Source organism: Schistocerca piceifrons, chromosome X, assembly GCF_021461385.2.
Source record: "Schistocerca piceifrons isolate TAMUIC-IGC-003096 chromosome X, iqSchPice1.1, whole genome shotgun sequence".
NCBI lineage: Eukaryota > Metazoa > Arthropoda > Insecta > Orthoptera > Acrididae > Schistocerca > Schistocerca piceifrons.
In genome coordinates this window covers 381,008,020-381,034,243 of record NC_060149.1, presented here as the reverse complement: position 1 = coordinate 381,034,243, position 26,224 = coordinate 381,008,020, and the positions used below count along the sequence as shown (strand labels likewise).

The 26,224-nt window shown below is 40.2% G+C and overlaps 1 protein-coding gene across 8 annotated transcripts in view; it reads right to left on the bottom strand.

Annotated features, from left to right (window-relative positions):
- Positions 1 to 26,224, bottom strand: part of LOC124723161 (neuropathy target esterase sws) — a 201,895-nt gene that overhangs the window by 6,477 nt on the left and 169,194 nt on the right. For 7 of the 8 annotated variants that reach the window (XR_007006522.1, XR_007006521.1, XM_047248357.1 and 4 more), the window contains 4 exons: positions 18,589 to 18,800; positions 11,554 to 11,643; positions 6,615 to 6,816; positions 4,966 to 5,111 (listed from right to left, as the gene is read on the bottom strand). Coding sequence is in view for 6 of the 8 variants with exons in the window: in XM_047248357.1 (XP_047104313.1) it covers positions 4,966 to 5,111; positions 6,615 to 6,816; positions 11,554 to 11,643; positions 18,589 to 18,800 (650 nt within the window). In the remaining 2 variants the exon portion in view is untranslated. Of the gene's footprint in view, positions 1 to 4,732; positions 4,865 to 4,965; positions 5,112 to 6,614; positions 6,817 to 11,553; positions 11,644 to 18,588; positions 18,801 to 26,224 lie in introns of those variants that run through there. The other variant, XM_047248361.1, reaches the window with a different exon arrangement.

The window sequence follows — 26,224 nt, the reverse complement described above, 5'->3', positions numbered from 1 at the left end:
ATTATTCATTGCTGGTTTCTTTATAATCCCAAATAATCTGTTCTCTGATAAGGTATGTCATTATCACTACACCTCATGGTGAATCACACTGAATGAATCACACTGAACACAATTCAAATAATTAAACAGGTAAAATCCTATCATGGGAACAATCAAAAGATAGAACATCCACAGTGAATTGAGAAAACTCAAAACAATGCAGGCACAGTGGTGTAACTCCCAGCTACACCACTTCAGCTATCAGCTCACATCAGAAATCTGCACTGCTAGATGTATGGTAGGTACAAATTACATGGTTTGCTTTGTTAACAGAATTTCACTTGTTGAGCAAAATCCCAACCCTATTAAAAATGAGGAATGTGGAGCTACACCACTTGTGCTTTAAGGGTCTCACATGTTGAATCTATGCTGAATTTGTCCATCCTTACCACCACTTCCTTTTCAATTTCTTCATATTTTTGATGCACACATATTGTTTTAGCTTCCTTGCATTTCTTACTAATTTCCTGTTTTTTTTCTCAACATTTTTGTATTTCCTTCCTTTTTCAATCAATTGTGAAGTATTTATTCTTTCATGCGAGGTTCTTCACAGCTCTATTTTCCTTGTACCTATATCAGTCGGTCCTTCTTCTGTGATTGCCCCTTTTAGGGATGTTCATTCCTCTTCAATTTAACTGCCAGCTTGGTTATTCATTATCCTGAATCTATGGCCTCAGATGCTTTCAAACACTTCACTATCCCACTTCTTTACACAATGTGTCTTCCTAATGATTCTCTTAAGCTTCAGCCTACTCTTCATCATTACTACATTGTGATCTGAATGTATATGTACTACTATGTACACCTTACAATACAAATCTTATTTTGGAAGCTCTTTCTAACCATTTCATCATCTAACTGGTATTTTTCTGTCCTCCTCCTCCTCCTCCGTCAATTCTGATGAGAATAATCCTATTACTGAACTGTTTACAGGAACTTATGTTTGCCCAGCCTTTCTACTTAGAATTATTTGTACTCCAAATGGCTCTGAGCACTACTGAACTTAAAATCTGAGGTCATCAGTCCCCTAGAACTTAGAACTACTTAAACCTAACTAACCTAAGGACATTGCACACATCCATGCCCAAGACAGGATTTGAACCTGCGACTGTAGCGGTTGCACGGTTCCAGACTGAAGTGCCTAGAACTGCTCGGCCACAACGGCCGGCTTGTACTCCTGTTATACCATTTTCTGCTATTGTTTTTATTATCCTATATTCATTTAATTAGAAATCCTTGTCTCCTTTCCATTTCACATCACTGACTACTACTGAATCTAAACTGAACCTTTGCAGTCTTTTCTTCAGATTTTCTAGCTTTCCTTCAAACGCTGAAATGGAAATCCTTCAATATCTGGAGAGGAAATCTGACCTAGCACCATACTTGAAAAGGTGATGCACTTATCCAAAAAGGTTATTCAAAGCAGTACAGGCCCTGCTAAACTCAGGAATTGTTGTTATCAATGGACTCTTTCAAGGTCCTCAAATGATGTTGAGATACCCTATTTTCTCTTTATTGTTCTGTTTCTTGCTCAGTATAAGGTCGAAATTCTTACTTTGGTCAGTTAGATGCCTCTGAAACCAAACTTTCATAAAAATGTTTTCTGTACATATTCTCACTCGTAACTTACAAGTCTGAGTAACTGATCTGCAGTTCTTCTATTTACTGACCAGTACTCTCTTGTCAGTTCCATACTTTTAATCTGTTAGTATATCTCTCATTTCATAAATTATGGACCTCAGGTCAAATAAATTTCTAGTTTTTTAGGCCTGTCATTAGTTTTAGTAACCATGAAGGTATTTCATCAAGTTCTGCTTCAATTTGTTGCACCTAAACTATTTTGTGTCTCTCAAACTCTGAGTTCATTACCAGATTGCTGATTTCTTCCATTTCAGTACTACCGTCTTCTACCATTTCTTCTGCGTCTAACAAAAATTTCACACGAAACTGCACTTCATCTTACCTCAAAACCTGGCAATTTTGTCTCTGACACTCTCTTGGTGTATCTGTTTGCACGTTTTCTTTCTTTTTTTAATACAAGTTATGTTTCTTACAGAATGAAATTTTTATGTTTCTTACAGAATGAAATTTTTATGTTTCTTACACTTCCCACAAATTTTGCAATCTTGCCTTCCTTTCATCTTTTATAAGCTTGACAATTTTCTGAGTTATTCACAAATTCTTCACCTTTTCCTGTAGTCTTAGTTACAATCATAAACAACTGACACGTGGCTAAAGAATATTGTGTAGTTTAATGTGTCACATGGAAAGAATGTCATCAGACCGTATACTAGCTGATGGTGTGACAGTCAAGTGCAAAATAAGCATGACATGCAATGCTAGACATTTTATCAATGGCAGATTGTAGATTCCCAATGCTTCAAGCACTTCAAGGATGTACGAGCACTAGTCTTTCCATGCGCCACTGTGTCAAGGTGGTACCACGGTACCCCCTGATTCAGGGAAAACTGCTGCTGGCAGTGCCAATTTCAATGGGCAACACCATGTTTTTGACAGGGTTCACTGTGTCAGTGGAAAGATAAGCCACAAAGAAGCTAACCTCTTACCAGTTCAATGCTGGACAACAAATGGTGAGTAGCCCTACTAAATAGAAGTGACTCACTCAAATATGTACCACTTTTCAACACAATTCACAGAGCTGAGAGTAGCATGAACACAGAAACACTATCATTGGACACTTAAAGCATGGAAAAAACTTGCCTTGGCTTTGGAGTCACGGGACACGTTGGCAAATACTGATGGCAGGGTAAAAGTACATCAAAAAACACATGTGGCGATATATCCCATTTCATAACAAGGCAGCATTCAGGTAAGTCATGTAGGTATCATGCATCGGGTTTTTCAAATGGGATGAAAAAGGTCTTCAGGTAGGTCCGCCATTGTTTCAAAACTGTTTGGGACATGGATATTATTTTCTGCCTCCCCATTTCACTGACCTTAATCATATTTAGCACATCTGGGACACCATCAAGAGATGAGCCAGCCTTGCACCCAGCTCCAACTGGTTTCCATGACTTACAGGAAACAGTTAAGGGGGCTTGGGTCTGGGCAGATCTACAACACTCTCTGTCCCTCATGAAAGTCTTACTGTAATGTGAAGAAACCAAGAGATTCAAGCAAAAGGTTGAAAGAAGCAGGAAAGTCATCCAATCTGTGACATAGGGCAGCCCAAACATAATGATGCATATGATGTGGCTTTGTTTGCTGCAGTGAGGTTTCTTCAAAACAGCTACCTTATTTTATGGTTTTTTGACTGTAGGGTTATTTATTTGACTGATATAAACACGTTGCAAGTGTTTTCGTGATAGCAAAAAATTCAGACAAGGCTGCAAAGATCAATGAACAGACACAGGTTAACAGACAAATACAACTAAGTATGCATGAGATGAGAACTCCATAAAAGTCTTAGCACTGAACTTGTTTTGTCGAGACAACTGAAGCAGAATGACTTTAATACCCTGTAATTTCGACCTTCTTGATCCACACAATGAGCAAAACCAATATTTGGCAGGCTTAATTACATCGCTCCCTGTTAAACACAGATCACAACATGATGAAGATATGGCAAAACTCTGTGATATTAGTTACAAATACAAAGTTTGAAAAGGTGATAGCACCAAAATGAAGAGAGTCATACCTGTTTGTATCAAAGCATTTTGCTTCATTCATGCTATTACAAAAATACACTTGAATACATACAATAGGGCCTGCAGTGTAGTGGCTGTCCACCAATTGGCAATAGAGGTGAAAACAGTCTTTCTATAAGAAGCTTCAACCCTTAACATGCATCCACATTAAAAGTTTCAAAGGTCACCGCAGCCACTACAGGTTCAAAGATACAAGACAAGTGTACTTACTGGAACATTTCAATGTTACAAAAATATTTGGGCTGTTTAAGGAATGTTATCCAACCATAATAATATCTTATGAACTAATAACATTTTTAATGAAAGTTTTCTTTTGCGTATTCACACTGTTTCAAGCGTCAAGTTCAAAGACCTGAATGCAGCAGTACTTTACAGTAGCCTACCTGATGATTAGTTGAATGTACGTAAACTGTTCCTGTTAACAACATTTAACAGTAATTAACCACTTTGTATAAAGCAGCCTTAGTTAACTTACTTTGTTCTTGTTTGCATTTAGGTAATTTGACTGGTTTTATTAAACAGAAAGTGAGAGTCTGAAATGTTTTTCTGCTTTCGTTTAATCTAGAGGAACAAATGGATTCCCATTATGTTTTGTAGCCTCCAAGTTTACATTAGCACTCAACTATTTGTCTTATCACTCCAGAGCTTTGCATTACTCCCCACAAAGTTTTGAAGTTAAAAATGTGTTTTGCTCAATTATGAATAAAGCTGAATTACCTGTTCCTTTACCCTTATCTTTCATTTGTTTCTTTATTGTGTTCTGCCTCTCTCTACTGAATTATCCTACATAAATTAACACTGAGATGTCAAGAGGATTTCCACTTTATTTCAGTCTTTCATAACTTTTTAATATCCTTGTTCATAGTATGCATAAAATATTTGCTATTTTGAATTCAGGCCACTTCCAATTGCCACTAGGTTGTGAGTTTTTAAGAGATTATTCACAATGAATTGAGTAGAAAACACACACACAGTCACACGAGAACATCTCACACAACTTGTGTGAATGTGTTTTGAGTTTTGTGTTTCTGAAGAAGGACTTTACCTGAAAGCTGAAGTATTTCTAGCATTCTTTTTCTTTGTGCCTATCTGCAATTCAGCGCTTCCTCTTCATGGTCAGTAGTGATCTATCCTTTCCATATTATTGTTATTCCACCCTGGACATTTGATTGTTTAAAAGTTGTATGGTTATCTTATGACTGTTTACAGTGAATTGGTGATTTGTGAGTCACAGAAACAGATAAAATGGACAACTTACCACTGTATCCAAATGGTACATTTCTTCACTACCTTCCACTGCCCCTCTCATTTCCGTGGTATTATGGGTGGAGACTATTTTAAAGCTTTCCTTGATGTTTTCTTTTTCAGCATCTTTTTTGTCTCCTATATATTCATCATCTGTTACTACAGGGAAAAAGAAATAAGATTTAGCATTTGGGCATGCATAAACAAGTCACTTCAAACCACTGAAGCACAGTAAACAATATTTATATAACATAATAGAAATTTTGTTGCTCAGTATTGCTTGTGGGAAAAAGATAAACAAAATTAATTTTAATTTTAAAGAACCTTACACTGCATTACAGTTTCTAAATTTCTATGCACAAGGAAGCAAGAGAGTGGTGCTACTTGAGATGAAATTTCTTGTAAAATTATTCATTTTGTTAAAATGTATCAGTTCCAAACTTTACACAAATTGCTTGAGTGTCTTATCACTCCAGACAGACTAGTGAGTAGTGAGAAACTTGTGTGCATTGTACATATATCAGTGGTACATATTTCATAAAACCTTTGGGTTTCTTAGTTAGAATTATGACAGCATTTTCTGTTTCTTTTTTATGGCCAGTGTCACAAAGTAGGTCATTTAAACCCACATAAAAATTTCATCTTTTAAACAATACAATTTTACAAATTACGCAATGTGATAATATGAAATGTATGTATAGTAGGATGTTGATAATCCAGCACATTCAGGTATCTGTAAGTGCCAGATTATCAAAGGGATATAAGAAGAGATAAAAGCAAAAGCTATAGTTTTAACATATAAAAATAACTAACTGTTATTTATGAAACACAACAGGAGAGATTACAGTATGCAGTACTGAGCTACTAAGCCGTATCCTGCGATTCAGATTCTTTTGTAGAAAAAAAGGGTACAAAATTCTTACAGCAAATGCTAATAGTTCAGATCTCTATACTAATATGTGGAAAAGGGCTGCTCTATGGATCAATGAAACACAGAATAGACACACCCTTTTTGTAGTTGCAAGTGATATCTTATGGTCACTTTTCCTTGAAAAATGATGACAACTGAAAATAGCAGAACCTAAACATTGGTAGCTTCAGAATTGTATACTTTTATCTGAAACTGAAACCTACAGAACGTGATTTTCAAAGTGAGTGGAAGACATTTATGTGGATACCATCACTTTAAAAAGTTTCCTGAAGGTCTACAGCAGTAAGCTGTCCCTTGATTACACATTATGGGGCAATTACATCTCATTTATGATGATTCGAAATGGAGATATGGACAGTTTGCACTGGTATCCTGTACCTTATTTAATAAAATCAGTCAAGGCCTCAAGGCTATTAGATTATGTGTATGAGGAATTAAATCCTAATGTCAACAAAACGTAATCATGTGCAATAGCAACTAATGAAATAATTTCACACATGGCATAATCGCCAATCTAATATGTGCAAATACAATACATAATGTATACAAGAGAAATGTACTTCCTTGGCTCGTTGATGCATCAGCACACAATAGTTTTTTTCCCCATAACACCATATTGTAATTAAAAAGATCATAAACATATTATAGATCACATTTCACAAAAATTTTCTGGAATTTATATAAAGTACAAAAAAACTGGGTGAAATTTTTTTCAGAAATTTTAATCATACCTGTTTGTCTTTTACGCTGAGGTACTCTACACACCAGCTGTGCTAAATCTGTGAAACTGTATCCAGATATGCGGTTTAAATCACATTTTGTTTCACTTCTTCCAACAAAATCTTCCTTGCTTGTTTCTGTTTTTAGGAATGGCAAACAGCCTGCTTTCCTTAAGCCAGCAAAATATGTGCTACCATGATGATATCCAACATCCTGCAGCACAAAATGAACAGTTTTCCTCATGGCAATTACTGAATTAGTTTAAAAGTGAGATAATACTCATTCCTTCACTGCTTAATTTTTACTGGTAATGTATTTTTTTTTATTTCAGTTTTATTAGGAAGCACAATGTCCAAAATAAATTGTCAGCAATCCAAATCAAATATAAGTTTCTTTATTGTAACTCTCTTATTAAAAGTATCAGATCGATAATAATGTTCACAGTTATATGAGTACTTTGTAATAAATATTCAGAGATCACAGCAACTGTTCAGAGGTCAATCTCTTACAGTGTCAAGGAAATAAATGTAATTCTGAAGGAAGGAAGGAAGAAAACTTGCAATTTAAAGTCCATTTAACAATGAGGTCATTAGCAATGGAACCCTAGCCCATTTAGAGTAACCTGAGGAAGGAATTGGTTGAGGCACTGTCCAAGTGACCACACCAGTACCCAGTTGAAGCAATTTTGAAAATAGCAGAAAGCCAAAATCAACACAGTCAGACAGAAATTTTAACATAGCCTTCCAGTACTTAACCACATTACCACCATCATGTTCAACAACACAAACCAGAGTAAATACAAACTAAGAAAGTGCAATTAATATTTCGTATATGAAATGAGAAGGAAAGGTCACACAATAGGTAAATGTCAGATTCAACACACTTGCAGAAGTACTATGAAGTGGAAGCAGAGCAAATCATTTTCACAGCTTATGAATTCTGACATTTAGTTGTATTGTGGTTCTATTACATGTGTTACCGTGTTCACAACTGGCAACATTTCAGCCATTTGAATACAAAGAAGCACTAGTAATTTACATTTCTTTAAGGACACATCTTTCAGACTTCATGTGGTGACTTTCAGAATAAAGTTAACACTTTGGATACTACAATCCCAATGTAACCTAGAGTCAGCTGGCCTAACAAAGTGTACATGTTTTCAAAAGAATTATGTTGTAAAAATTAGTAATTATATTATACAAAGCATGGTATCATTTGTTGATAACCAACAAAAATTAATGTTACATGCTTTCGTGTATATAGAGCATCATACATAATTTTTGATTTCATTTTTTTTTATTGGAGGATGCTTACACTCACAAGTTAGCTTCAGTATAATGTGAAGCAATCAGGCCTGCACAGATGTTTCCATCAGGAAAACACCAACAACTTCCCTTTTTTGGAAACTTTGCCAGTTTCTTTCTTTCTTGTGTCTGAACAGACTTTACAAACCCCAGATGGATTTTGCTTTTTTCCTGTTGGTGACAATTTGCCTGCAAAATGCGTATGTTAGGTTCTGAGTAGCTGCTTGTTTCTTTGGGTTTGCTTCCTTGCCCAACAAAGCTTTTTGCTGTTTCTATCTGAAAATGCAATAATCTGAGTTTTTTCTTTCATATGAGTTCTTGGTTTTCTGGTGAAGAATGTAAGCATTTGGGGCACTCATAATGAAGAGACAAAAAAAGTAATCTGGCTGTTTTCTTCTTTTTGTAATATAGCACAACATTTGATTTAGATGCTGTAGGACATGTTAACAGCATCAAAATGTCTCTTGTATCTCCCCACTACGGCACAATGAATGTTCCCTTCTAGCAGGAATTCTTTCTCAGTTTTTAATTTTCTGTTCGACAGTAGTATATTTTGGAAGCTCCTTTCTGTTCAACATGCTCACCGTTTTTGTTTCACGCTTCTACGGCAAATCAAAAATAGCAGGTGAACTGCAATAGTGATCAATATACACAGTGAAGTTGTTGTCGAAAGTACTTTTGCAGACATCTCCTTAGAAATATCACAACACCTTGTTCCTCTGCTGCTTTTCCAGCATAAACTGCCATTTGCACCACATAACCAAGAGAAGCATCACAAACAAGAAATGACCTCACACTGTATGTCTCACTTGTTTTTCATGTACACAGGATTTTTTGTGCTCTCAAAATCCACATATACTCTTGACAACAATTAGTTTGACACGTGAAGCAAAATAAGTAGAAAAAAATAGAGTTTAGATGGTAAAAAAATGTGCATATTTTGAACAGACTGATAATTCCCGACTCATAATTATCATTGTTGCAAACATGAAAATTTGATATGATTGGCCAAAGTAATCTCAACACATCACAGAAGCAGAAAACCAACTGTGAATAAGTGTTTTCTTTGGCTGTTAACTATTCATTTTTGGCATTTTCATGATACATTTGTTAAAAAAAGTAAATGTGTTGTACTTTATTAATTTTCTCCAAATACTGTTCACCCTCAGTTAATTTTTCTGTACTGAAGTTTTTATCAGTTCCACCAGCTCAAGAAGAATAAACAAACTAAAACAATCAAATTGTGTTTATGTGCTGTCAACAAGTGCCCCATGCCACTTTTCTGTGAAAATCAGGATTCTACCTGCTACATATACTGCTTCCCATCAGAGCTCAGAATTTCTTAGCATTTTCCACCTTCTAAATGCTGTTGATTTTGAAGTACACCACAATGCCTGAGTGTGTGAGTTGTGGTTTTTGATTCATCTTTCGGACTTTTTCTGAAAACATATTTTCCAACAGTTTACTTTTAAATGTGCCTGTCTATCGCTCAATGCCTCTTCTGTGTGGTGAGTAGCAGTCTATCAATTTACGTTGTTATTCCATTCTGGATTTTTCATTGTTTGTGATAACTCAGAAATTAGTGTTGACAATAGTTTTACAGCTATTGGAACATGTTGTGCAGCTATTGGAATGTGTTGTGGAAGTATTTAAATAATGTTTCAAAATTAAATGAAATTTAGAGAAGGAAAAAGTGTATGAATGAATGCTCACTCACAAGACTTTTTGAATACTAATTAAATGATTGCTGCAAATAAGATTTTGATAGACATTATTTTTTACTATCGCTTAGTATGTGGAATGTTTTCTGACAATATGTACATTTGTCAACACAAAAAAAAGTCTGAAGCCAAAATCTGAGCTATCCACCTTATTATAAAAGAGCTCATTGTATTTTGAGAATGCTACATATATGAGTACATGCTAAAAAGTATTGCCTCCCATTTTTTTTATTCTGTTCTCAATATCAGTTGAGGTTTTACATGTCACACATATTACGTGGTCGACTTTCCCACTTCGCTGCCCTCTGCCAATAGACGGCTCCACATTGTGGCAAGTAATATGGCAGTGTGTAGCATAACTATGTTGGTGTGTGAGAAACAGCATGCTGCAATCAAGTTTCAAATTCAAAGATTTCACCCACATGTGGACACCCTCTCCTTCAGCACAACAATGCCACACCATACACAAGTGCTGTGACATCTGCAACACCCCAACACCTATAATACATAATTAACAGGTAATGGAGATAAGATATGTGAGGGTTCTAAACAGAACATAGTAAGTGGTTCTTATACCACATGATATCTTGTTTCATCTTCAATTAATAATTATTCACCAATGGACACCCCACCTTCCTTTTTTACACAGTTATTACATCAGAGCTAATCACAATGCATAATAAACTTGACTGCTAATGAGATTTACAAATCTGGCAATCAGCACAAGCCGTGAAAACTGTAAGTTATGCATTCTGTACAAAGAAAAGTTCTCTATTGTTTGGGCAGGCTGTTGTTATATAAGGGGCAGTAAAATGAAAATGAGACAGATGGAAAGAAGAGCAAGTAAGCTGTTTATTATTTCAAAAGTAAATACCACAAATGTTGATATATTTACCCCCCATGTCAGATAAGACAGTCAATGGCTTCATGGAAATGTATTTGCAGTTGTCTATGGGACCATGATTGCACCCAGGTGTGCACATCTTTGTCTGAAGCCAATCAACAGCAACAAATGTCTCTCTTCAGGCCCTTACACATCCCCTATACAGTCCCGTCTCTCTCCATACAGGTTCCAAATTTTTGGAGCCCTGAAGAAAGACATTTGTGCCCACAGATTTACTTCAGTTGAAGAGCTGCTTGCCTAAGTATAGTCATGGCACCACAGGAAACTGCAAACTCTTTTCTGTGAAGGCACTGACTGTCTTGTCTCCAGTGGGATAAATGTATTGAAAGTTACCGCAATTATTTTTGAAATAATGGTTTTCTTAAGTTTTTTTCATTTGGCTCATTTCCATTTCACTGCCCCTTGTATTACTGCCTCTTCCATGTGCTCCCAATGCAAACTTACATGATGCATTTCACTCACATCAGTTCTATTGAGGAATTACACTTGGGCTCTGATTTGTGTTGGCCAGCTTTAATGCTTTTAAATATACATCATTGCATTCCTGAAACAAAGGGATCCCATATGGGATGCAGGATGAGGAAATGGTAAGTCCCATTGACAGTGTTATTAAGGCAGGCTTCAGTGCCAGCAAATATTTGTTTATCAACTATTGAGGTGGTGATTGATATTTTTCAGATGTTAAAAGTGCTGTACGTGTTAATATGCAACAACAATAAGTTGTCAGCTTTTGACCAAATTAATGTTTTAAAAGTTTTTGGATTTCAATTCTACAACATCATGACAAAGCAGACACAAATACAAGTACTTCTAGCTAAGCAAGAATGTGAAATGAGCAGTTGGTAGTAGTGGGAAATCCTCTTAGTCCTCATCTTCCCACTAGGTTTGTGTTCACTTTTTGGACTCTCACTGTGTTGATTTTCCTAAATCTCTTAGCAATCAATAAAATAAAGTAACTGTAAAATTCTTATGTAAAGAATGAATCACCACTGTATCACTGAGGGGCTCTGCTGATACATACCTTTATTTCATCAAAGCTGCCAAACTGCAGTGTCTTGTACTTATCAATTGGTGGCCTGATATATTCACAGTAGTCACTACTCTTCACTTCCTGGTTTTTGATAAAAATAAGAAAAGGATAAGAAGTTAATTGACTCATAGCAACACGTAAACTTGAATTGCTATAAGCTATTAACAGGCATGTTAGATATATTATGATATGGTAATGTAAAGTCTTGGTGGAATGTAAACAACTGTAAGACTAAAGGCAACTGCTTACTGAATAGTGGAGTAGTGGACGCATTGAGCCACCAGCAGCACATAACCATGAAAGAGAACTTTGCTAGTTTTGGGAAGAGACCTTTTTTTGAGACAGAGCACACGTGTGTGCAAACCTGCACACATACCTTCACGCCGCGTGCCACCTGCCCCCCCTCCCCCCCCCACACACACACACACACACACATCCTGTGTGGCTACATAGTGCCAGCTCAAGAGCTGCAGTACCGTCAGCTGTACAATGTGTGTGTGTGTGTGTGTGTGTGTGTGTGTGTGTGTGTGTGTGTGTGTGTGTGTGTTTTTCCACTTCATGTAACAACTGCTCATTTCAAGCAAGTCCTCAGTAAGCTATCCTATATAAGGTTTTCTATCATCTTCTGTAATGCAGAGAACCTTTATCCAGTAAATTTGTTTTATTTTTCATTTAACATTATTGGTACAACAGATTCAACTTTTGAATTCTACATAGCAAACTGTAAACTAGTAGAGTGTTAAGTAGCAAAATCTGTTCGCAAAAAAACTGGTAGCATGACGTAGCAAAAAATGGTAACATGACATACATAATTTCATTTATCTTTGGAAACAAGCAGAATTAAACACGTCTGCTATTAATAAAACACTTCTACATTTCTGATAGTGAGTGAATAAAGCACAGAAACAAATAAATGGAGAAGTGTTTAGTATCCCATCAGCAGACATTGCAATGGAGGCATCGGTGGAGCAGTGGAGTAGTCTGGAAACATGCCATGGAGAATGCATGCACTGCATATTATGGGCAGCCCTGCAGACAGAAATATTTGCTTGCAGGTAGCACTAAGTGGAAAGGGCCACCACTCATGCTGACCTCAAACACCGTGGACCTCGACTTGTGCTTTGCGTCGAGTGGTGTTGTCACGTGCTTAGTCGTTATCTGCAAAAACCACCCGTGTGCTGAGTTTATTTCTGTGCATGTTTCTACATGGGTTCCTCCGAGTTCGTTTCCTCTTACATGTTTCTGTTGCCTGGTTGTTTTCAAGAGACCATTGGCCCCTGAAGTACCTGCACTGACAGTCAAGGGTAGCGGCATTGTCGCACCTGTGCAGATACTAAAGTGGTGAGAAAGGACTTTCTTATAAGTGTGATGCATGTATTTCTCTTTCTGGCCCTTTCAAAATTTTTAACTTTGGGTCACAATGGATCTGATATTTCTGCAGTGCTTGCTGGAACAGTTGCACCTACAGAAGGAGCAACAACAGGAGTTGATGCAGATACTGATAAACTAGGAATATGAACTGGCTTCGCGCCCTTGCCTCATTGGTGGAGGGCCTCGTGCCTGCTAGGCTGTTTTCTTCTCTGTCCCTGGTGCCACCTGCTAGTTTCGATGAGTCTATGGGAGCATGTTAGAATCACTTGCGCCAGTTCTTGCTGCACTACCAGATTAAGTGTATCATCAATCCAGTTGATACAGCTGGTTTGTTGTTGTCCAGCACTGTGGGTTTATAGGAAGTTGACAAATTTGAAGCCCTCCACTGAGCCCAGGAAACTCCCCTTTGATGAGCTTTGTCAGTTGCTTATGTAAAATTTTGGTCATAAAACTCATGTGGTGAAGGCATGGTTGCAGTTTACTCAACACCACAAGCACCGAGGGCTGTCGTATGCGGCCGGGATCACCGATTTGCATGGCCTCTTACACAAGTGTCATTTTAAGCATCTCAAATGTGCTACATCCTATGCAGACTCACTAATTAGAAACTAACCATTTCCTGTTCCTGAGCTTGGCACTGATCTTGTCCAACCCTTCCATAGCTGACATTGCTGAAATTGAAGAATCATATGAGCTTACAATGGCAGCAAGTGACGTCCTTTCTGACAACTGCCAGGTGGCTCAGTTACGCATGCACAGTAAACAGCCGCAGGTGCCCCACAGGGTACCAAGCGGCTTTGCCTCTCATCAAGTTACCACATGTTGCTGCCATTGACGATTCCAGTGCAGCGCAGCCCTTCTACACCCGTGCCAAGCTCACCAGGTTTGTGTCATTCACAGCATTGTAATTTCCATCCACTGGCTGTTTTTCAAGTCTTTGGTGTTGTTCTCCTTCTGCTTATTGTGAAGCCAGCCATCCTGTCCTGACTGTCATTTGGTGCATGTTCACCAAGAATGCCCACACGTGGAGGCCATGTGCAGGATATGACATCAGATAGGACATCTGACCACTGCCTGAGACATTCGGCAGGCTGCCCTGGTGTCTTCCCTGGACTCAGGGACTGTCTCCACCACCCTGTACATGTCACCCCAGGCATATTTTTTGCTGATGTTGGTAATGGATGAGTGATCGGTCAAATTTCAAGTAGTCACAGGACACAAGACATCCTCATTAACTTCGATGTGAACAAGCTTTTGTGGTGCCTGGCATTGCACTGGCCACTCCAAGTTGTCTTACAGTAAACAGTGTGTTCCCTTGTGGGGACAATTCTCTGTCTCCACACGTAACAAGAATGTGGAATGGCAACTTACATTGCTAGTGGTCAATTCACCGTGTGCACAAAACGTCTTTGTGGTTGACACTTTTTCTAGTTTTGGCTTTCAGGTCATAGATGAAGTGTTGGTTTAGTGTCTCAATCCATTTCTTTTCACAATTTGGACTTCTTACTTGGTCATACAACCCACTGTTTGAGAGTACTTTGGCCAGGGCGGCATATTTTGATAGACATGCTTCTATTAAGCCATCGACAGTACCTAAATTTTGTCACTCCCCACCCCATTCCTTCACCTTGAGCAACCAGGTAGAGGATGAGCTGCAGCACTGGCAGGTTCAAGGCATTATTTCTACTATTTCATCGAGTAAGTGGGCCACACCTTTCTTGACAATTCAGCAGTCGAATGGTGCCATGCATCTTTGTGGCAATTTCAAACTGAGGGTCAATGCACAATGTGTCACTGATTCGTACCGATACTGTGGCAGGCAGAGTTGTTGGCGAAGTTCTCAGAAGGCCAGTATTTTTTGAGCATCAATTTGCACAATGCTTATCTGCAATTGCAACTGGACACCGATTTCTCGGACTTTCCTGGTCCTCAATACTCGCTTTGTGCTTTACCATTTTAATTGCCTGCCTTTTGGAATCTCATCTGTGTCAGGAATTTACCAATGGTATTTGGAACAACTGATTCAGGACATTCCCCGTTTCGTCCATTACCTTGATGAAATCTGGGTCACGGGCTCTACGCAAGAGGAGCATTAACAAAATATTTGGTCAGTTTACCAATGCCTCGTGGAGAATAGCCTTCATTGTAAGCTGCAAAAGTTGAGTTTTTTCTCCCAAAAGGTGCATTTTTTTGGGTCATGTTATTACTAAGGATGATCTCATCCCTACAGATGACCACATCAAAGCCATCATCAACCTACCAGCATCCAAAAGCCTGAAGGAACTCCAATCTTTTTTGGGTAATATTTTGTATTATGCTCAGTGACTGTGCACATCTGCCAGCCTCTTAACTGGCTTTGCCAGAAGAGCATTAAGTCAGTCTGGTCTGCAGATTGTCAATGGGTTTTTCAGTCTCTCAAGCAGCATTTGTGCCTGGCTGCCTGTCTGGCTTACTTTACGCAGGGTAAACCTTTAAACCTGGCCTGTGATGCATCCAAATATGGGATTGGTGCCGCCCTGTCCCATCAGAATGCGGATGGCACTAAACAGCCCATCACTTGCGCTTTGAAGATCATTCTGCTGCGCCACATAGTGCAAATGGTTTAAATGGCTCTAAGCACTATGGGACTTAACATCTGAGGTCATCAGTCCCTATACTTAGAACTACTTAAACCTAAGTAACCTACAGACATCACACACATCCATGCCAGAGGCAGCATTCGAACCTGCAACCGTAGAAGCTGCATGGTTCCGGACTGAAGTGCCACATAGTTATTCACACGTGGATAAAGATGTACTAAGTATTATTTTTGGGGTTAAAAAGTTTCAAGTATTCCTGTATGGGGCGATGTTCCTCATCATCACTAACCAAAAGCTGTTGGTTTCCTTTTTTGGCCATCATTTTCAGTTGCTGGATAAGATCACACACTGATTGATACGATATTCATTACCACTCCACTGCCCAGTATGCCAATGCTGATGCACTATTGTGACTATCAATGGGGGCTGATATATAGTCTGACTGATAGGATGCTCTCGTGTTCACATGGATGAGCCTTGCAGCAAACCCTGTCAGATTTTCTGTTGACAGCACACCAAGCCACGACTTCTGACCTGCTTTTCCAGAAAATTGTTCCAGCTGTCCACTCGAGTTGGCCAGAGCATGTCTCTTCAAGTGTGGATCAGTCACGGCATACGTTTTTCCTCCTATGTGCCTGACTCAACAACGTCCAGATGGTCTTCATGCTTACCAAAGACGAGCAATGCTATTGAGCTGTCGCCATTGTGGCATTGTGTCCTCACATACTCCAGCTGATGCATGTGTCACACTGGGGTCCAATATGTATGAAGGCATTGGCATGACATCACGTCTACTGGCCAGTGATCGATCATGACATTAAACATCTGGTGCAGAATTGCAGGGTCTGCGCACAGAACCAGGTTGCACCACTGCATCAATTCTTTCCTTGGCCAGTGCTGGGGCACCCTTGGCATATGGTGCACGTCAGTTTTACTGGTCCATTTTTGGGCAGCATGTGGTAGTTGGTGATCAATGCATTGTCCTGTTTCCCATCATAATCGAGCTGTCCTCCACATTGTTGACTGCCACTACTCACTCAGTGTTGGTTGTTTTTTGTCTTTGAGGGATTCCCCAGGACACTAGTGTCTGATAATGGTAGGCAATTTGTGTTATAAGAGCTTGAAGACTTCTACATCTGCAGTATTATCCAGCATGTGATTATGGCACGTTTCCACCCACCTTCTAACTTGAGAGAGGTGCATCTCGTGCATACATTTCAGACCCAAATGAAGATGTCCGTGCCTGCCTCTTCTTGCCACAACCCATTGTCAAGTTTTCTGGCTACATACCACGCGACACCAGTATGTGGGTGCAGTCGGTGAAATGTTTGCATGGGTGCCAGCCGCGGAGTCTCCTGGATTTGTTGCAACCTGACTCACAAGACACAGACTACCGTGACCTGCCATGTGTTCCAGTTGGGGCTGCTGTTTGAACCCACTCCTTTGTCTGGCAGCGGGGTTGGTTGCCACGTGTTATGGTGGGCAAATGATCAGCAGTAGTTTGTGGTGGAAAATGATGGGGAGATGCTGAACTGTCATGCAAATCAGTTGCTTTAGCTCCCTTTTGGGCCATCACCACTGTGATTTTCCAGTCAGCTGAGTTCCAGGGTTGATCTCGACATTGTTCCAGGGGGGGCTACCACTTGTAGTGGCCCGCCTGTCAGCTGCCACCCTATGGATACCTGCGAAGATGGAGACCATGGATTTTTACCTGTCGTCCTCCCCCCCTCCCCTCAGTCATTGATGGAGGTAGCTTAGTCCCAGTGCCACAGCCTCTATGCCCTTCCACTGTTCTGGCAGAGCTGACAGCTTCAATTGCCTCCTTTGGTGGTCAGTCTGCTGTTGGATTCTCTGGCACCATCTTCGGTTCTGCACTGGAGGTTGCAGTCTGAGCCAAGGCATTTTCAGCCCTACATAGCCTATTCAGGGAGAAGAGATTTAATACCCCTGACAGTGGACAGTGTGGTGGAGGCAGATGTGAAGGTGTGGGTAGAGCAGTTTGGAAACCTGCATGGGAGGGTGCATGTGTCACGTAGTATGGGCAGACCTGCCAACAGAAGTGTTTACTTGTGGGTAGTGGAATGGACCAGTACTCACACTGAGCTCAACCACTGTGGACCTGCCTTGCACTTTGTGCCCAGTGCTGCTGTTCTCATGTGCTTAGTTATTAGCTGCCTGCACCAGCCACATGCTGAATTTATTGCCATACACAACTACACATGGATTCGGACACTATGCTTCCCATAGATTGACTCACACAGTGAATTCATTTCCTTGCATAGGATTCTGTTCCATGGCTGCTATCAAGCCACCGTGAGCCCATTAAGTACCTGCACTGACAATGTTGAGTAGAGGTATTGTCTCACCTGTGCAGATGCTAAAAAGTGTCTCGAGCAGTTATATGAGAGGAATTGTAATCAACTGTGTGTCACTAGGCTCAATAGTTTATTCCATAATTACTGAGTTGCAAATTTACAATAACTAAATGAGTAAGAACCATATTGTGACAGAAAATTTGGAAAGAGGCAGAAATGTTTGGAAGAGATGACTTTTATATAAATGCATTTTTTCTAGATACATAAATTAACAGTGTCTCTTCCACACAAACTAAGCAAACTTCTTTAATTTTAAAAAAGTACAGGATTTGGTATCCTATTGTCATCATTCTGTTATGCTGAAACCTCAATGTTGTGTTTATCACACACACACACACACACACACACACACACACACACAATGACAGCCTTAAATAAATCTGATTACATAACACGCAGGTAGCCACCTGTTGTGTGCAACACCATTGAAAATGCAAAACTTTAGACAACAAAAAGACTCAAATTGTTTTTATAGAATAGTTAATGTTAATATAAAAAGTGTAAACAAAGAATATAACTGCATTGTCAGAGAAATGTCTGTCTGCTGAGAAAGTATCAGGCTCCAGTTTAAGTATCAGCAGTCTACCTCTCAACTCCATGAAAAGTAATACATGACTGAACTTGATCTGAGCAATAGGTGGAATGATTGAATAAAAGTAAGGTACACAAACATGGAAAATTAAAATAATTATTCAACTTACCTCTAGCTGCCTCACACATGAAACGTATGCCAGTCTTGACTGAATATCTGGCAAATTAGGAACTTTCACCGGTGTAGCAAATGGGTTCCACCTTTTCCATAGCAACCACCACCCAGAGAGGCAGTCACCATAGTTAGTGAGATCAATATCATCTTGTGAGCCAACATCAACAGCCAAAACATGCTTTGCACCAAGATTTCTCATAACATCAGCTGGAAATTGTAATATAATGTCTAGCACGTATAACTGCATTTCAAATGGTAAGAAGTGGACTTACAGGCAATGTAGTGACTACAAGTATGTGAGAGTTAAATCATTTAAATATCACTGATCCCCCATGCTCCTCAATTAAATATCACTGTCTCCCCCCGCCCCCCCACCTCCCCCCAACAACTATTCTCTCTCTCTCTCTCTCTCTCTCTCTCTCTCTCTCTAACACACACACACACACACACACACACACACACACACACACACACAAAAAAAAAAAACCTCTTTTCTGTTGGACTAAACTGATGATATCTACAAACACAATCACACAATTTCAGTTACATGAGCCACACCACAAGAAAGAGGAAACATACTTCGCATGTAAAAGAAACTGTAACACTGAAGATTAACAGCAAACAACTGAATACACAGAAAACTGCAAAGTATTATATGTACACCCATCACGAAACATATGAGGGTTATTTTTCTATTATACAGGATTTGAAATAGATTATTACTAAGAGAGTTCATGAGTGAAAAAATAATTATCTGCATACATCATTAGCGTAATGTTCTTTGCTCTGTGATCAGGTCCTTGTTATGTGTACTTTTTGCATCCAATCAGTTCCTTCCTCAGGTTGCTATGTTTACATATGTTAAGCACATTATAGATGATCCGAATTATCTTTCACCCTACATTCAACTGCAACCACTGACTGCCATTCCTCTCTCATTCTTCTCAGCATCTCTTTGTTGCCACTTTGCACATCCAGTTCACTTTCTTTCATTCTCTGCCATATCCACATTTCAAATGATTCCAGCTTCCTCCTGTCTTTCTTTAAAAGGGTTCAAGTTCAGCACTGTAAAGTAGGACACCTGAGACAAACATTTCATCAAGTGTATCATTAATTAAGTTGTTATTGGACAGCACTTCTTTTGCTATTGCTATTTTTGATGTAACATACTGCATCTTGAATTTCTTTCTAGTCTACTTCCTCTATAACTAAAATTTTGCATCCATTTAGCGTATTTTTATCATTTCCTTTCTTCCTATTGTCATTATTTTCAATTTCTTTGGATTTATTTTCTTCTCATACACTTTTAAGCAGTTTTGATATTCTTTACCGTTTCCATATATAGCTTCAGGAACAATACTGTCTGTGAATCTTAGCCACCATATTTTTTAAACCCGAATTTTTAAACCCTTCTCCATTAATGAAAAATGTTCAATAATATATTCTCAATACATATTGAAGAGTATAACAATCTTATCTCACACTTTCCACAAAGTCTATCCTGTTGATATTCTTTATTTTCAATCTTACCAAAGTGTTTTGGTTCAGACGCTGTTCATCTTTCCAGTCCACTTTTTTTCCAGTTCATATTACTAAAATCTTTCTTCAAGTCTGTAAATCATATGTTTTAAATGCTCTGCTTTCTCAGTAAATCTCTCTACAAGAATGCAAGAGTCATATAGCATTCCTTGTCCCTGGTTTTCTATAAAAACCAATTTACAACACAGTCATGGTTTACTCCAATTGTTCTTTCCAATCTGTTGTTTGTGATCCTAAACATTATCTAGGCAGCACGAGAAAAATGTTTATGGTTCTATGCTCACTACATTTCCTTGTTGTTTGGTACTGGGATTGTTAGTGTAGTCAGGAAAGATTATGGGCAGTCCTCAATGTCTTAAGCTCTATTCTACTGCATAGTCTCAGAAATCTCATTATTCATTCTTCATTCAGGAACTTCAGTATTTAACTAGCACTATATCTGTTTCTACCACTTTTCCACTGTGCCTCCTGTACTAAGATTGATCGCCCTGTGTCATCATCATCATCCACGTAATGTCAAGATTCAAGATGTAGCAGTCTAAGTTTATGTGTAGTATCATGCAGTCCTTACAGTTACTCTTCCCATCTTTGTTTGATTTCACTGTTGGTTTTGTAAATTTTCCTTTTGTCTTTCTTAAGAATTTCTTTAGTAAAATTTTAACATCTTACTCTTCTGTAAAGAATATCAAACTTTACTTTATTTTTGTCTCAAGTTCCACAATTTCCTTAAATTCTTCTTCAAGATACATCTTTGGTTGCCCAACTTATCATTGCAATTCATTATTAATCCTCCCATACATTCTCAAAGCTTCTTCACTGTTCTTGCCATAGAATTTCTTTCTCTCTTGCACTTTCAAAATCATTCCTTATGCAGTCCATGGCTTTTAACCATTTTCAGCCATTAATAAATTAAGGCACTATCAATATCTGCTCCCACTAAAGTGAAGATCTTCTTAATCCCACTTTGTTCCACCAGTATGAAGTCAATTTAATTTCTGAAGTCTCTCTTGGTGATTTTCAAGTGTATAATTTCTTCTATAATTTACAAACAATGTGTTTAGCACTATTAATTTTTTTTTTCAGAGGTCCATCAGCCAATCAACTGCGACATGGCAATACAAGATCATGGGGAAGATGGGAGAATAGAGGGGGGGGGGGGACATGGGTGAATTATTTTGCTTGAGCTCAGCCACAATATCCCAAATCACCTGCTTACATGGAAATTTATTGTTATAGTTTCGAGCACAAATGAATTAATAGGATTATTGGTATATTAATTGAGGAAGACAGAATGTCAGGACAAATCAGTTCCACAAGAAGCAGAGAGCATTAAAAGGAAGTGTGCTTCATGTGGACAGGATGGTACAGTTACAGTCATGCAACAAGATTTTCAGCATGAGCTCATTGTGTACAATAGAGTGACTCTGATCATTCAATAAATTAATATCAACACCAATACATGGAATAAGAAAAATAACTAATGTATTTCCCATAAAAGGAAATGAATTGTGTCAGAAAATTAAGGAGTTTGGGCTTTCCCTGAGTTCAACCAATAATAGTTTCACATATGACCCTTTCCCAGATCAGGGGTTACAATTCATGAAACTCCATGAAGATTTGTTCTCAATATTTCACAAATAGCCTGATATAAGGAGAATTTGGGGGGCACTAATTGCTGTACATCTTATTTGTCTTTCACTTTCAGCAGTAAAATACTTTTTTATAAGAACAAAGTCAACCAAAGTTAAGGAGTGATGCCCTTGGCTTAAAGTTGGAAGGCCACTGTAAAACTAAGTGTTCAGTAGTGGATAAGCCATCCAGACATGATTGGTTTGGTTTTGTTTTGCTTTAGGTTAAAAAAAAAAAAAAAAAAAAAAAAAAAAAAAAAAAAAAAAAAAAAAAAAACTGGGGTCATACATGTTCAAGTCAAAACTATAGAAGACAAAGACAGAGAGGAGTTAAAAAAATCACTATACGTCAGTCCTAATTGACGTAACAGAAGACAGCTAAAAACAGGCACGTAGAAAAAGGGCTAAAAAAAAAAAAAAAAAAAGACACCATACGGAAACAGAGGTCCAAAACTAAAAATTAAATGGCCTTCGCCAAATTGCTTTGGCGGATAAAAAGTAAAATGTGGTCTACAGCTTGAGCGTCATTTGCTAAAACGGCCGATAACTTGGACAGCAAACCCAAGCGGGAAAGTAAACGGTTAAAAAATAGGCAGTACATCAGGAAGTGGCGGACATTTCAAACTTGGGTGCAATGTGTACAAAGTGGTGGGGTAGTGCCACTTATCAAATAACGGTGGCTAAAAAGGCAGTGCCCAATATGCAGCCTACTTAAAATGATGTCCTCCCAGAGGGAGGACCGAGAGGAGGTCGTCCAAGCCACTGGGAGACGCTTAATAAGCCGTAGCTTATTCCCGTGAAGCGAAGACCATTGGCAAGGCCAAAGGGACACCACCTCCTGACAGACAGCATCACAGAGAATATAGGAACTCGAGGGCTGAGGTACGAGGACTGCAGCGTTAGCAGCAGTGTCAGCAGCCTCATTTTCTGGCAGACTGGCATTATCACGAACACACAGAAACACCACACTGGCCCCACCAAGAGTAAGCAAGTGACAGTTTTCCTGGACCCACTGCACTAAGGGACGGGCACTGTACAGCGCACATAGACTATGAAGGGCACTGAGTGAGTCTGAGCTGGGGACACTATCGAAAAGGCTGTGTCACCGGATGTACTCCGTGGCCTGATATACAGCGAAGAGCTCAGATGTAAATACTGAACTGTGAGCTGGAAGCCGGCATTGAAAGACACGGGTGCCAATGACGAAGGCACACCCGACATCATGGTCAGTCCGAGAACCATCAGTGTATACAAAGGTACTATTGCGAAGTTCCATCCGAAGGTTGTGAAACTGAAGGTGATAGACCGAGGCTGGCATAGTGCCCTTAGGAAATGAATGAAGGTCAAGGTTAACATGGGCCGCTTCACGAAGACAAGATGGTGAAGCGTTCACACCCACCAGGAAAGGTAGAACTAGTATGAAGTCAAGCCACTGTAGCAAGTGCCGAAAGCGGACTCCAGAAGTTAACAGAGAAGAGGGACGTGCCCCATACTGGCGATCAAAGGAATCATCAAAGGAGGAGGCGTAGGATGGGTGGCCACATATGGCAGACAAACAGCATGCATACCTGCAGAGAAGAAAGTCATGGCGGTAGGACAGTAGTAGTTCAGCAGTTTCAGCATACAGACTCTCAACCGGGCTAGTGTAAAAGGCACCAGTGGCCAAACAGATGCCACGATGGTGGATAGTGTTGAGACGGTTTAAGATGGATGGACATGCAGATGCATAAACAAAGCACCCATAAAACGTCCTGGCAGATTAAAACTGTGTGCTAGACCGAGACTTGAACTCGGGACCTATGCCTTTCGTGGGTAAGAGCTCTACCATCTGAGCAGGAGAGCTTCTGTGAAGTTTGGAAGGTAGGAGATGAGATACTGGCAGAACTGAATCTGTGAGGATGGGGGGTGAGTCGTGCTTGGGTAGCTCCGATGGTAGAGCACTTGCCCGTGAAAGCCAAAGGTCCCGAGTTTGAGTCTCGGTCTGGCACACAGTTTTAATCAGCCAGGAAGTTTCATATCAGAGCACACTCCACTGCAGAATGAAAACTTCATTCTGAAAGCACCCATAGTCAAGTTTCGAACGGACAAGGGACCAGTGCAAACGGAGGAGGGTGGTTCGATCAGCACCCCAGGATGTATCACCGAGGACATGTTGGACATGGAGGAACTGTGTACAGTGGGCTGCCAGGTAAGACACATGCGAGGACCAAGAGAGTTTCCTATCAAGCATGAGCCCCAGGAATTTTGTAGTTACAATGAACGGAAGGGCAACAGGCCCAAGATGTAAAGACGGTGGGAGAAATCAATTGCGTCACCAGAAATTCATACAGACGGTTTTGTCATTGGAAAAGTGAAAGCCATTGTCAATGCTCCAGGAGTAAAGACAATCAAGACATCACTGAAGACGCCACTCAGTGAGACAGGTCTGTGGAGGACTGCAATAGACGGCAAAATCATCAACAAAAAGGAGCCGGAGATGCCCGGCGGGAGACAGGTCATTATAGGGTTAATGGTGATAGCAAAGAGGACGATGCTCAGGACGGAACCCTGAGGCACACCATTTTCCTGGATAAAGTGTCTGACAAGACAGAAACTACACGCACCTTGAAAACTTGGTCTTTTAAAAATGCCTGAAGGAAACAGGGCAGGTGGCCATGGAAGCCCCACATGTAAATAGTACAGAGGATACCAGTTCTAGGATACCAGTTCTCCAACAGGTGTCATAGGCCTTCCCAAACCAAAAAACATGGCCACGGTCTGGGATGGCCGCAGAAAACCATTCATGATGTGGGTGGACAAAGTAAAGAGATGGTCAACCGCAGAACGAAGTCCACACTGTGCATTCGTCAGTAAATTGCGAGACTTGAGCCACCATACCTGCTGGGCACGAATCGTGTGTTCCATCACCCTGCAAACACAGCTGCTAAGAGAGATGGGGCAGCAGCTTGAAAGAAGGTTTCTGTCCTTACCAGGCTTAGGTATGGATATGACTGTGGCTTCATGCCTGTGCTTGGGAAATGTGCCCTCTGCCCAGACGCAGTTGTACGTGTTAAGCAGAATTTGCTTGCCCACAAGAGAAAGGTACTGCAACATCTGAGTGTGGATGGCATCTGGCCCTGGGGCGGGGGATTGGGGTGAACTGAGAGTATATTGCCAGAGCCTCCTCCACTCCTTTCTCATGGCGGAAGGCAGGGTGACAGTGGGAAGAGTTCAAAACTTCTACAAAATGGTGGCCTAAGGTGTTGGAGATAGCAATAGGGTCCACGAGGACATCGTCTGCTACTGTCAAACTGGAATTTGGGGAATGGCTCTTGGTCCCAGAGAGACATCAGAGGTTGGCCCACACAACAGGATGGGGTGGAACTGTTAAAAGAACTAGTGAATGGAAACCAGCTAGCTTTTTTGCTGTCTCAAAGAACATGATGACACTTTGCATGCACCTGTTTATAATGAATGCAGTTCGCCATTATAGGATAATGGTTAAAGATGCAGAGAGCACGTCTCCGTGAGTGAATTTTGTCGCAGCATGCCTCAGTCCAACAAGGGACTGGGACACGATGTGGTAAAGAGGAAGTGCGAGGAATGGAATGTTCTGCAGCAATAAGGATAATGTTTGTGAGATACTCCACCTGGTCATCACAAGTGACAGTTGGTGAAGAGTCGCTACTACAGAGCACAGAAGCAGGAGGATCCTGCTCCATGGGGACACAGAAGCATCGGTTTGCTTGTGCAGTCGGTCTGTGGAGTCCAATGCTGAAAAATGGTTGGTGGTGCGCACCGACGACATGGAGGCCGGCTGGGTTAAGACATCATGTGGCGACCCGTTGAAGAAGAGAAAATTGTTTGCCTTTGGTGGACTTCTTCAAGCCTTTCCGGTTAGAGGAAGATTCAGGTGTTGTTTCACTGGAGGGAGGAAGCCTTTACCGGAGTACTCCTTCTGTCCTTTCCGGCCTACCGTTTGTGTAACTGGTGGCTTCACCCCTTGAGGTGAGAGTTTGACGGCTTGTTGCACAGCTGGATGAGGGGGATGGCGATACTACCTTGACACTGGGCGATTTCACAACCTGAGCTGAATTCAAGGTCGCATGTCTGCATGGCCATGTCCTTCATGGAGTGAGGGTAACGAGAACAGAACTATAGGTGCCAGATGGGAGAATGTAGGGCTTGTGACTAGTCAGTAACTTGCGAGCTACTGGGTAAGGCACTTTTTCCTTTACCCGGATCTCTTGGACAGCCTGCTCATCAAGACACACAGGACAATCCTGAGAGGAGGTGGTATGGCCGCCATTGCAGTCGATACGGTGGGGAGAAGGATGCAGAAGGATGCCTTTGTGTGCATCCCTACCACAGGCGACACATATGGCTGGGTGTTGACAAGATGTTCTAGTTTGGTTGAAACGATGATACTGGTAGCAGTGCATTGAGTTCAGAATATACGGCCGGACTGTGATAATTTCATAGCCT